At 43.1% G+C, this 13971-nt stretch overlaps 1 protein-coding gene across 1 annotated transcript; it reads right to left on the bottom strand.

The window, feature by feature from the left end:
- Window positions 1–8540: 8540 nt before the first annotated feature.
- On the bottom strand, window positions 8541–13645 carry ptger4b (prostaglandin E receptor 4 (subtype EP4) b). The gene is made up of 2 exons (XM_012866220.3): window positions 12538–13645; window positions 8541–9916 (listed from the first exon to the last, which is right to left on the bottom strand). Exons 1-2 carry the CDS (start codon window positions 13342–13344, stop codon window positions 9344–9346), a joined length of 1380 nt encoding a protein of 459 aa, XP_012721674.2. The 5' UTR covers window positions 13345–13645; the 3' UTR covers window positions 8541–9343.
- Window positions 13646–13971: the final 326 nt, after the last annotated feature.

Here is a 13971-nt window from a genome sequence, read left to right on the forward strand (position 1 = left end):
CGAACGCTAAGTTATGTCTGTCGACTCAGGAGGCCGGAGATGAAAACGCGGAAGGATCGGCCTGCGGAGTCGCGTTTCTGCTCCGTGTTCAGAGGGAGGCCGCTGCTTCCATGTAGAGCGGATCCAGATGTGTCACGTTACATCAGCGGAGTGTCATGTGTTTTATTAGGGTTTGAGGTGACGCACCAAAACAAAGTAGCGACTCGTTGGCCAGCAGAAGGAAAATGATACACGGTTGTCAGTCTCAGAAACAAAAGTGTGAAAAGTCCGGCATGCGTTGGCGTTCAGCCCTTTGGAGTCAGCGCTTCCTTCAACCAGATTGCGCTGCAAGTCCAGCTGCCAGTTCTTTGGGCTGTCTCTGCCAGGTTTGCACATAGAGACGCTTTAAATTTTTACCCATTCTTCTTTTCAAAGCAACGGAATCAGGTTGGATGGAGAGCATCTGGGAAGTTTTTGGGTCTTGCCACAGCATCTAAATTGGGTTTAGGTCTGGACTGGTCCAGAACGCTGTCTTCCACATGTTAATTGCTTCCCTTCTGTGGCTTGTGACAAACTTCTTGTTGGACTTATGTCTATTTTGTCAGCAATGGGTTCCTTCTTCCCAACCTTCCCTAAAGGCCAGATGTGTGGAGATTTGTCCTGGTGACTGATTCTTCCTCCTGAGCTGTGGAGCTCTGCAGCTCCTCCAGAATTACACCTTATATGCAGTATGTCTCCACAGCTTCATCCCTGAGCTGCCTGCTGTGTTCGTCGGTCAACATGATGTCGTCAGATCGCTGAACCTCTTTACAGAGCAGCTGTATTTACACTGGGATTAAATTACAGACGCATTGACTCTATTTATTAGTTCCAGGATCTCTGAAGGCAATTGGTTTATTTAGGGGTATCTGATTAAAAGGGGCGAATGAAAATGCGCACCAAACATTTCCAATATTTATTTTTCTACAAATGATTTAAGACCTTTTGATCATTTTCCTCCTGCTTCACAATGATTTGCTGCTTTGTGTCGGTTTATCGCGTAAAACCCCCAAAAGACAATAAAGTTTGTGGTTTTACTGCGGGCTAAAATGACTTCAACAAGTAGTGATAAGAGAGAACCCGGTTCTGTGTTTTTTTTTTTTTTCTGAAACAGGTTGTCACTGTGAGGTTTTATCTAATTTCAGATGCAGAAAAAGGCTTTTGTCAGTTTGCAGACATTAAACTTGCTCCTGATAAAAATGGTAAGATTGAAACGATGTGTCTGTGTGATGCTAGTGAAACATCGCTCCCACTTAAAGGGCGATCCAGTGAAGAAACACAAATCAAGGTTTGAGATTAAACCACCCTTTGATTTTTCTGTCCTCTTGAGAGTTTTTATACTTTTTAGTTTTTTAACAAATCTTGGACACTAGATTTGGAAGATGCGTTCCTCTTAACGGGTGAAGAAATGACCTGAGTATAGATATCATGAATTAAAACGACTGACGAACACACGGATCGCACCCAGCGATGAGGGGGAAAAAAAAAACAACGTTCCAGGTTGTGCTCCACAGCTTGGGTTCGGGTCACGCCAGAAACCGAAGCTCGGAAAGAGGGAAAGAGTCAACAAACAGCTCAGTATCTTCTGACATGATGTGGATCACAGCTCGGTTTGGAGACATTCCTGCAGCATGCGTGTTTGTTGACCTACACGCTTCAGTCAGACTCATCCACAGGGCTGAGGTCATCTGACAGACGGACTGACTGATCGCAAGCCTGCTTTCTTCTCCGCGTTGTTTTGGCCCAGCGCAGATGTTGGAAGTCTGAGCCTGAGTCCGTCGTGGCCTTTTGAAGGCGTGACGGTTAAAAGACAGAGAGATTTTCCCGTTGATCAAAAGTCATCCACTTCCGATCAATCCCTCCGTCTGATAATGAACGTAAATAACGCGGTTTGAATCATCTTCTATAAATTGCCTTTGACTCACTCTGGTTTCCAGTTGTCTTTGGGCGGATCAGGACTGGCTCGTGTTGTTTTTTCCCCCCGGCTTTATCTCGCAGATCTGAGACCCGGGGGCCGTCTCTGAACGGTTGGTACCCGTGGACGTGTATCATTTAGGCTGACATGTCTGTTGATGGAGCAGCTTTCTGTCATGTGGGAAACACAGGAACTTCCACTCTGCAAGGGAAGGTACCTGAGAGCGCCCGCAGCAGAGCGGATCAGCCTTTTCACCCTTCTGAGGCTTTTTCTCTTCCTTTTGAGAGTGGGGAAAAAAAAAAAAACTTCCAGGACACGCATTAGACGTTAACAGATGCCTTGCAGAGTTTACAGATAAGATGTCTAATAGTGAACCGTGTTTTGCTTTTCTGATGTTAGAAAATGGGGTTTCAGCTTTTGTTCTAACTATTTCTTATACATTAGAAACCAAATCTTTACTGTAACACTCAAACTTTCTCTGGCATACCTTTGGTTTACTTTTGATGGGTGCTGTGTAGTGACGCGTTCATAGTGATGTGGTGTTCCAAGTTTAAACTGGGTTTTTATCAATAATGGCTCTTTTCTTGTCAGTTCTGTCACTGCGGATGACTTGAGCCTTTATGCTCGTTCCGACGGTCGCCATAACTGGCAAGGTGCCGAAAACGGGCAGAAGTGGGCGTTTTAATGCCGATATCAGTTTCCTGACTGTTGTACGTACAGCAAAAAAAAAACATTTATTTCATTTAAAATGTCATGATGACTGCACCCTTGAGTTGAACTGCGTGAAGAAAACCCAAAATTAGCAAATTCCCGATGACGACAAAAAAAAAGAAAATCTATGGAGTTAAATTCAGATGACTGCGCTGCAGGTGCAGTTGTTGTTTTAGGATCCTGTACGGTAAAGTAAAGATAAATAAAGGGTTAGATAAGTCTGGTGCCAAGCTGTTTCTAATCAGGGCGTGTCGTTTATTCTCACACTTCATGGTCTGGATGTGTCTATCTACCGTGTCCACAAGTGTGTGTGTGTGTGAGGGAGGAAATGAGGAATTCCTTGTTTAAACGTGTGGGGGAATGTGTCTCCAGCCATAAAATGATCCCAGCTACTGTTTGTGAAGGTAACATGGAGCAGCCTGTGGGGGAAGAGAGTAGACTTACTGTGTAGTCTGGAAAACTCTGGAATTGAAGTATTTTCCAGATCTGGATGAGTTTGGAAAATATTTGTCTTTACTCCCCTCCCCCATTGTCTAATTGGTGTGCCGTACCTTCATTGTGTCCTTTCTTTTATTCCTTCCTTGCTTGTGTCCTTCCCTCCGTGTACACACTCTTCTATGTTATGCCTTTGTTTTCTGCACTTTCACATCTTTCCTTTTACATAAAGCTTTTATCCTTCTGCTTTATTTTCTCTTTCCTGCGATGTCATGCAAAGCACTTTCAATAGCCTTGTGTATGATTAGCGATGAACTTATCTTGTTTGCTTACGTTTTTTATTCTTCCTTTTAGTGTCCTTCCTTCCTTCCTCTCTTGTTCCCTACCACTCTCCCTTCTGTCCTACCACAAAGCCTGCCGACTGAACAAATCTGACACATTGTGAACTTTGGAAGTTTATATCGTTTTGACAAAGGGCCGGGAACTGAAGAAATTCTGTAGGGACCCTCAACGAGTAATAATTTTAAAAGAAAATACAAAAAAAACAGAATAAAGGGCTAAAAAAAACTCAATGTTTCAAACACAATAAACATTGTAATTTATTGAATATGACTGTATATGTGCTCTTCCTAAAATCATATTATCAAAAAGTGAGATTGTTTCAGTAAATTAAGTTAATTAAGGTAAACACATTATATATATATATATTCAATTACTCACAGACTGATGTTTAAAAAAAGTTTTAATTTATGATGATTTTTTGCTTTCTTATAATGAAAACACCACATTTGAGACTAGAATTGTATATCAAACCAATAAAGAAAAAGAATTAAGACAGAAAATTTAACTTAATGAAAAGTATATGAAATACCTGTCTAAAGATGTTATTTTCAAAAGGTACTCATCGGAACCCATTTTCTCATTTATTGAATATGCCTGTAGATGTGTGAGAAATGATCATCCACTGGACCGGAGTACCAAATAAGAGAAGGAAGCCACATTAAAAAGAATGCACACCAAAAAAATGCAGTTTAAGCATAAGTTTCAAAGTAAAGCTAACCCAAGCATAGAATAGAAAATGCCAAAGAAAAGATCTGAAGAGGCAAACTGCTCTTCAAGAACCCAACATATCATTAAGAAATGAATCAACAAAACCATAAAAAAAACTAAGTTATTGTGTGCAGTGCTCGTCCATCATCCTTTTTTAACTTGTACTGTTGGCGCTAATGTGTAGCAGCATGGAGTGCTGAGTTCTCAGTTTATTTGTTGTTTATTTTGTTTTGTTTTTTTAAACCGGACAGCCTGCCTCTTCACCTTAATTACAAGGATTGAGTAAGGGATGTGAATTTGAACCCTTCAGAAGACTCCTTGAACATCCCCCCCGACAATCGGCAGCCGCGGGCACCTCCGACCATCTGCTTTTAACTAAAAACGATTACCGATACTCATAAAAAATATCTTTTATAAGAAATAACAACTCTTCTTCTGAGAAATGTTTTATCAGTTTGCAATGCTGAAACGAATGGAGGTCAAATGAAGGTATGGAAAACGCATAAAGAGTGGTAAAACTGATAAAACTTTTTTGGGTTTACAGGAAAACCTCTTTAAAGTCATCTCTCACTGTATGGTCCGTTGCTAAAAAATGTGTTTTTGCTCCAAGCGTTGCCGTTTGAACTCAGTACAGCGTGGCCAGGATTGCACAATGAACAGAATACGGTGAAACAGACTTATTTAAACGTGGATATATTTTCCAGGGGAGAGCAGAACTGCCAATGCTTTACACCAGCAGAAGATCCAGAGCACACTGCAAAAATGGATCTAAAAATAAGTAAAATGTTCTTAAAGTTAGTGTATTTGTCCTTGATTTGAGCAGGTCAATAAGATGATTTTCCAATGGAATAAGATTTGTGCTCTTGAAACAGGAACAATTCATCTCCATCATCTTATTTCAAGTGCAGAATGTCTAATTATCTTATTTTAGGGGTCAAAATACTCATTCCATTGGCAGATAATCTTATTTACCTGCTCAAATCTAAGACAAAAACACTAACTTTAAGAACATTTTACTTATTTTTAGATACATTTTTGCAATGCAAGAAAAGTTAATTCTTTGAGTCCCCGATCTGCAATGCTCAAAGTCCCACAATGCAACTCATTCTCTAAAAGTCAGCTGTTTTTTTTTTTGTTTTGTTTTTTTTTTATAGAGGTCTAAATGTCTAAACCAGCTTTTCTCTGAGTGCATGACTAACCGACGCTGATGAGGTGAGAAAACAACGCACGTTTCCAAGAAGGATCATTTTTCCACCTGCTAAAAGCTTCCCTCAGCTGTTTGTCAATCACGGTTTCCCGCCCGTGGGGAGATTTTCCAGCCCGAACAGATTTGTCAGCCTAAAGGTCACAGCTCCCACTAAAGAGCTTTTGTCCTCATGAGGGACGTTTAACTGCTCCCGGAAGATTTCTGGAGGGACGCCATGCTGGAGCTGGACGCAGTCCATCCACAGGTGAGCGGGGGTTGAGTGTTCTTGGTCGTCTGCTGGTTCCATCTGAAGTGCCTGTCTGACCCGAGTGTTTCTGACATCGCTGCTGTTATGGAAAGAAGTGATCGGGATAACAAGTGTTGCACATTTTGAAAAATGATCCTGCTGACAAAAAGGGGAAAAGTTGCCAATGGAGACCATTTCTGACAAGAGTTTGATTTTTTGTTATCTTGCATTCATCGTACTTTTAGTCTTTGCAAAAGTATGTATACCTCTTATAGTTTTCCCCATGTTGCCACATTGCAACCAAAAAGTGCCATCTACGTTCCTAGAAATGTACGTGAAAGGCCAACATAAAGTAGTACATACATTTGAAACCAGATGTTCACAGTGCCCTGAAAAAGTATTCGCCCCCCTTGGTATTTTTAACGTTGTGCGGCCTCACAACCTGCAATTAAAGTTAATTGTTAGAGAGTTTGCATCGTTTCTTTTACCGGACATTCCTACAAGTTTGAAGATATATCTATTTTTTTTTGTGAAGCAAACAACAAATGGGACAAAATAACTGAAAACTTCAGATCTCATAACAATCCTCCCCCTAAATTCAGTACTTTGGAGAGCCACCTTTTGTAGCAATTACAGCTGCAAGTGGCTTTGTTTAAATCTCTGCGAGCTTGCCATGTCTTGCCACTGGGATTTCTGCCCAGTCCTCAAGGCAAAACTGCTCCAGCTGCTTCATGTTGGGTGTTTTCTGCATGTAAACAGAGATCTTCAAGTCTAACCACAGATTCTAAATTGAACTGAGGTCTGCACTTTGACTAGGCCATTCTAGCACATTTAAACCACTCGAGTGCTGCTCCAGCGGTATGCTTCAGGTTATTGTCCTGCTGGAAGGCGAGCCTCCGTACCAGTATTAAATCACAGGCAGACTGACAGGTTTTTCTCAAGAGTATCCCTGTTTTTTTTAAGTTTTTTTTTGTTAGCACCATCCATCTTTCCCTTGACTCAGATCAGTTTCCCAGCCTATGCTGCTGAGAATCATCCCCCGCAGCATGATACCGCCGCCACCATGTATCACTATGGGGATTGTGTTCTTGGAATGTGTTTGTGGCAGACAGCCATTTCCTTGGTGGCTAAAAAGTTAAATTTTAGTCTGTTGTGACCAAAGCTCCTTCCTCCATACATTTGGGGAGTCACCCATGTGCCTTTTGGCAAACTCAAACTTGTTGTTGTACCATGTGCTTTCCATTTAAAGATGATGGGGCTGCGGGGGAACATCAAAGATTGGGAAGATTTTTATAACCCCACCCTGACTTGTACTTCTCAGCAACTTTGTCCCTGACTTGTCTAGAGCACTCCGTGGTCTTCATGGTGTGGTGGATGCTGCAGCCTCTGAGGCCTTTCAGAAAAGGTGTATTTATACTGGACTTTATTTCACTATTTTTTGAAAGTAATTGGTTACACAAGATTTTTTTTATGGGCTTCATAGCAGTAAAGGGGGTGAATGCATATGCACTTGCAAATTTTAAGTTTTTTTTGTATTTAATTCTAATTTGACGTAAAAACAAAGACTATTTTGCGCAGATCTATCACATAAGAACATAAAAAAAACTTTCAAACGACAGGTTGGAATGCAATAAAAGAGGTAAAAATCCAAGAGGAGCTGGATACTTTTGCAAGGCTCTGTACATGCACTGAACAAAAGACACAACCTTTTTTTCCCCTCACTGTCGGACATTTAATCTGACTAAACTTCTCCTGTTTCAGGTCTGTCAGGGTTACCAAAGCTTTTTTTACATACTAATAATGAGGTAGATTTCTTTTATAAATACTTTTATGAAATCAAGAGGTTTACATGCACCCAACTATCCATTATATGTACTTGCTTGTCCTTGCAGGGTTGCTGGTGCCTATCTCCTGCAGACATTGGGTGAGAGGCGGGGTACACCCTGGAAATTGTGCAAACTCGATGCAAAAGACCCCAGGCTAGGAATTGAACCCAGGACCTTCTCAGTGCTGCCACCCACTCCGCTGCGCAGTTACCCATTTCCACACATTTCCTTGGAATTTGAATTGCTTTTTAAACTGTGACTTGGGTGAAATGTTTTGAGAAGACTTGACAAGCTTCTCGTAATGGTTTGCTGGGATTAACCTCCTGACAGAACAGGTTTATCTGAGGAAGGTTCGTGGGCTGCCTTGCTCGGAAACACCTTTTTTTTTTTTAGCTCAGCCCCCAGGTTTTCTGTGGGAGTGAGACTAGGAAATCGGTATTCAGTTTGTACGTTCAGTATTTTCATGGAAGCTTTCCTTGCTGTGTAGCCTGTGTCTGTAAACACCTGGTTTCAGTTGTTACTGCCAAGTGAAAGGAAATGGTACAGGGTTAAAAATCTGATGGGCGTGGTGTACATTAGTTTTAAGCCCTGGTTACATAACCGATTGCATTTAGAAGGCCTCTGAGCAGGGAAAGGGCTGTGTAATGTAATCTATTTTACAATAAATCCAACTTTTCTGTGTAGGAATTGGTACAGAACAGTGGATAAGAAACAGCTGATCCCTCCCATAACACAACATCTCCACCACGACACAAGGTGGTGGCAGCATCATGCTGTGGGGATACTATTTATACTATTGACGGAGAAGCTGGCCATAGTTGATGAGTGAGGGGACAGAGGCAAATAAAGGGCAAGCCTGAAGGAAAACCCTGTCGAAGTCGCAAAAGACGTGAAACCGGGGCAGAGGTTCACCTTCCAGGACAGCGGCGTTAAAATTACAGTTTGGGCTACAATGGATCAGTTTTTTTCACTTGACTAGAAAAGATGGGATCGTCTCTAATGTGAGGGAATTGGGTTGAACGTCATTACTCTGGATTGTCCTTCAGCAAAGAGGCAAGTGAATCGTTCTTCCAGCTGTCTGTCAGAAACAGAGTAAACCTTCGGATTTCCTGTTTTTTCTACTTCGTGAATAACGGCACTTAAGCAACACTCTGAAGAATACATTTTTTATTTTCCGTTTAAGAGTTCTGCACAGCATGGGGTTTGTTCAGTGAAAAACAGGATCCCGTGAGCCTATATGGAAGGGATGTTTTTTAGCAGCACAAAGAGAATAGTGTTCAAAAACAAACAATACGGAGCAATTGACGTCTTCTGTATTAATCTCTTTACTTTACATCCCTCCCGGAAGTCAAACTACACGGGAGGTACTGCGCTTTACGTTAAGCCAAAACTATTAACTGGGACTCTTTAAAAGTACTGGGGCAAAATATGTAAATCATCAACTTTACAGAGGGAAACTCACATTAAAAGGTGTTTTCGTCGTCTTCTAGTGTACGCGCTGTAGAAAAACACAATACTATGATACATTTCATTCTATCGGGGATTTGATTATAGCTAATACAGCCAAACTGTTTGCGAACATCCAGACGTAAAAGTGAAACAAAACACAAACACACTATAAGCGTATTTATCTTTTTTGGAAATGTAAAATGGCACAGAAGTAGATACACCTTCTCACGGAGAAGACCTTAACGTACATGCTCATACTTTAAATAATTTAACACGCTGTTCACATTTTCAACATTGATCCTTTTACAATCACTGATTGTCATTCCTGGCGGCCAAGCAAGTGGTTCAGAAGTCTTAAAAAAAGTGCAACGGAAGAGCTCCTCTGTGAATGACGTCCGTGGACGTTTTGGGTTACGACTGCTGTGATTGGAATAAACCGTGGGGACTGCGTTGCTGAGGAGTGATACGCTGACGATGCGCTGAAGACGCTGAGGTGGAGCTGAGGGTTAAATGCATTTTTCCTGCACGTTTGCCGTCTCCTCCGTGAGGCTCACGTGCAGCGCCGTGTCTTTGGGGCCGACTGGACGGTGGCTGGGCGTCGTAGGCGCCACGTCGTCCTCTAGTTCCCTCTGAGGAAGCCCCGTCTGAGGCCGCGCCGCCTCCTGCGCGCCCAGCAACGTCGGCGAGGCCGCCGGACAGGAGTCGTCCGACCCGGCCCGAAGCGAGGCCAGCCGCAGCGCGTTCCCGTCACCCGGGTACAGGACAGTCCGTAGGGTGCTGACTTTTTCCCCCAGCTCGCGGGAAACCAGCGACGGGGAATCCCTCGAGACGATGGAGGAGGTGAGGGCGCCGTCGGCACAACGGAAGTGTCCCCCCCGCCGCCCCCGCCCGCCCATCTTACAGAACAGACACTTGATCTTTTCCAGGACTTTGAGAACCACCGTCTTTTTCAGGAGGATGTAGAACCAGGGGTCCAGGATGGGGTTGACGGAGGCCATGCGGATGGCTATCAGGTCCCTGTTCAACCCGGACGTCTGCTGCGTTTGGTTGGCGAACAGCTGGTTTTCGAAGATCCTCAGCTGTTGATAGAAAACAAATATTATAAATCACTACAATAGGCACCCATATTTTTGGTAAATGAACAGAAAACAGCCTGCCAAACAGCAGAAAGCTTTAGTCCTCCTTGGACTTTTTCTGCATCTATGAACGTTTTGGTTTGAACTTTATGTGCCAAAGACACCTGTTCTTTTACAAACTAAAATCTGAAAAGGGTATCATGGATCTGCATTCAGCCGTACATTGTAGAGATGCTTTTTCCTTCAGTTACAGCTGCAAGCCCTTTAGGGTGCGTCACTACCAACTTTGACCATCTAGAGACTAAACTTTTACTCGTTCTGCTTTGCTGGACGACTCAAACCCATGAATATGGATATAATATGTAAACGTCAATACTAAAGTCTTGCCATAACATCTCGATTGGATTTAGTTTAGGACTTTGACTGGGCCAGTCAGTCTAAGTCATAATGATGCAATGTGCTAAACCAGTCCATTGTTGCTCTGGTTGCATGTTCAGGGTTGCTGCCCTGCTGGAAGGGGAACCTCTGAACCAGCATTTTGCAGCCTTTAACGGGGTTTCTTCCTGCCTGTATTCCCATGAACATCCCATGAACGTTGACCTGCTCCTGCAGAAGAAAAGCATCCCCACAGAACGATGCTGCCACCGCTATGTTTCTCGCGTGTTCAGGTTGATTTATGGTGTTAGTTTTCCACTTACACACAGATCTTTCATACAGGCCAGGTTTGTGGAGTGCCACACTAATAGATGACATAGTCCTCCACCCGAGCTTCGGGCTTCTGCATGTTATCTATGAGCATCAGAATGAAGGGGTATGAATGCAAATGAATGCCACCGTTTTCAGATTTGTGTTTGCAAAACAGTTTGAAAGCTATGCATCTTTTTCTTTACACTTTGATATGAGCCACTACTTTTTGTTGTTCGGTTACATAAAATCCCAGTAATATACAGAAAGGTTTGCTTATATAATGGGACAAAACGTACAATGTTCAAAGAGGGTAAATACTTTTATAAAACGCTGTACATTACTGCCATAGTATTCCTCATTGTGCACATTTAAAGAGGTAATCTTATGAGCCATTAAGGACTTCCATTCCACCCTCAGGTTCTAATTTACAAGATGTGAGACAGTTTTTGTTGCACCAAATGATTGATGTTTGATAGCGGGTCTTGTGGTTCTATGTCAACATATAGGTCTAGATATATAAATAGAGTTCTAGAAGGATAGAAGGCTGATAAGGAGACTAGGTATGCATGTTTATGTAATCCTTTAATCCCAGAGAGTTAAGGTTTCACTAATCACAAAATGTGTCTTTAATGAATCTGTAATAAAAGTACAATGATACACTTTAGGTTCAGCTAGATGTTAGGCTTGGTGGTCCCAGTGCCAGAATTTGTGTGCAGAGTAGGAACTTTCAGCTCAGATTTGACCAATTTAAGCCTCTGGGGAATCCCTGGGCTCAGATGGGTCCTTTTAGACACTTTTAATCGTCAATATTTTTAGCTTGTTGTGGAGATCAGGAACGAAAATTGCCTCATCACTTCTTATCAGCTGCCCAAGTTTACAAATTACACCGACCCTACACACAAACATGCCCCTTGGCCCTAATTACTTTCTACAGCCATTCAAACCACACATTTTTGGATATACATTCATTTAGCCATTACATAGTTAGACACAGTTTCAATCTGAGCTTCTTGCTTATTTCATGGACTTTCATATTGAGCCGCAAATGTGCATTAGAGCTGATGCAGAGGTCTGAGGGGAACTCCTTGGTGGTTGGATCATTGCATGGAAAATAAAATATTCAAATAATAAACCCCGCGTGCAAACAATGCATTTCACTCTGCATTTCATAGCCTATATTTTGTATATTTGTTTGTAAACAAGGTGTCTGGGGGTCATAAAAAATGCATTTTTAAAGCAGGTTAGAGACTCAAAACTTTTTTCAATGGGACTGAATCTGCTAAAAAATATTTAAGAATAAAACTAGAAATAAATAATAATTTGTAGGACTCTTTAGATGACATTTTAGTTTTTATTTGGGAACCACAGAGGGTTCCGTATTTTTAAGCTTTGTTAGCTGCTCTGTTATGTAGCTGCATTCATTCTGATTGGAGATACAAATCGTTTTTAATATTTCTGCCGCCCCCCCAAGTGCCATGCAGTCCTGGACATAAAGCATCCCCCATGTACACAACTGCCATAAGATGCAAAACATGAAAAAAAAAATGAAATTAATAAAGTAAAAACTTCAGAGCGCGTCCTAAGCTTCTAGGAGTTGTTGACCTGTCACGTTTACGCACCATTTTATCATCTGTATGGTTAGATAAGCACCAGAATATGCCACAAAAAAAACAAAAAAAAAAACCTTCTTTACCAACTGAAGTGTGGACAACCACACGCGCGCTTCAGAGAAATGCGCCAATGTGCCCACAAAGATCTCAGGCGAGAACATAAAGTTCAGAGAGCACGTGATTGTCATAGATAATTGAGTACCTGGTCATTTTTAATTCTGTTAAAACTGTATTATGGTTAAATTTCGAGCTGAAGAACCTGTGCCACTAGTGCGCAATGCACAGACCCAAAGCAAAAGTGTTTTGGTGTGTGTATCCCATACTCACAACTAAAGGTATCGAGCAGATGAGAACCACGGCGGAGGTTCCGATGAGCACCACCACCATCTGGATCTCCGCTCCGGCCAACCGCCTGAAGCTCCGCCGGCGCCGGAGCTCCACCACGCGCCGCGGGTCCGTGCCCAAGGAGGTGCGGCGGATGAAGCGCCTGTGCATCAGGATCAGCGCGCCGCACACCATCACGTTGCAGAAGACCGTGGCCAGCACGATCACCGAGTTCAGCCCCGCGTAGATCAGGTTGAACGTCCTCACCGTGGTGTCGTTGCTCTTCCAGTGGATGAAGCACCAGGTCTTCGGCTCCTGAAGCTTCACCTGTCCGATCCCCGCGATGGGCAGCGCGCAGAACACGAGGCTCGACACGTACACGGCGAGCAGCGTCAGCGCAGCAAGTCTCTGGTTCACGAACTCGTTGTAAAAGTAGGCATGGTTTATTGCCAGGAACCTCTCCACCGACATGGTGAACACGATGCTAAGTTGCACCAAGAAGAAGTAGAGCAGGACGAAGCCGGAGTACTGGCACAGGGGGTCTCCTCCCTGCCATTCGCCTTTCACGTAGGTGGCGAGGGTGACGGGGCTGACCAGCAGCGTGCCCAGGAGGTCTGTCACCGCCAGCCCGCACACGAGAGTGTAAAAGGTCGTTTCCTTCTGCTCCTTCCGCGACAGGCGCAGAACCACTATGGCGATGACATTCCCAAGCACCCCGAAGATAAACATGATCGCCGGGGTGGTGAGCGAACGAGAAGTCGGCGGGCTTGTGGAGTTCATAGCTGCGAGAGAGTCGTTCACAGCAAACATCGTCTCCTCAGTTCCAAAGGACAGACACTTTCCATCAACGCGCCGTCTCCTTTGTGGAATAAAGAATCCATGGTGTCCACCAAGGGTCCACTTTTACGCACCGGGTCATACCTCCATTTGTTACCACGGAAAAAACACAAATCCACGAGCGAAAGCCACTTTAGTTTTAGTTTTCGATTCCAGGCTTGCACCTTCACGTCCTCATCACACCCACAGACTTGACAGGGAAGTTTGAGTTTGCTCGTCAGCTCCTCCTATACGCATCTGAGGTTTTGTCAGCGCGTGCGTCCAGAGCGCACAGACGAGGAGGCGCAGTCTCTGTTCCAGCGGCACAGTTTCAGATCCTCTTTATGGAGCTGAACGAAATGCGTATTTCGTCACTTCTCAGGAGACAACATTCAGGATGTCAGAACAGTATGGAGGCTCAAACCAGATCATCAGGCATTTTCGGATAAAAAGAATAATAAAAAAAACATTTCCTGCACAGTGTGTGATGTTGATGTACTACAATTAAAACACCCCTATTCCAATGAGTTAATACCCCTATTAAAAACAACGGGCGATGTTTTTATTCGCCTCACTTTGACTGTTAGAATGTAACTAAAAATTTTACGAATTATCGTGCGT

The sequence above is a fragment of the Fundulus heteroclitus genome, chromosome 8, assembly GCF_011125445.2.
Source record: "Fundulus heteroclitus isolate FHET01 chromosome 8, MU-UCD_Fhet_4.1, whole genome shotgun sequence".
Classification (NCBI taxonomy): domain Eukaryota; kingdom Metazoa; phylum Chordata; class Actinopteri; order Cyprinodontiformes; family Fundulidae; genus Fundulus; species Fundulus heteroclitus.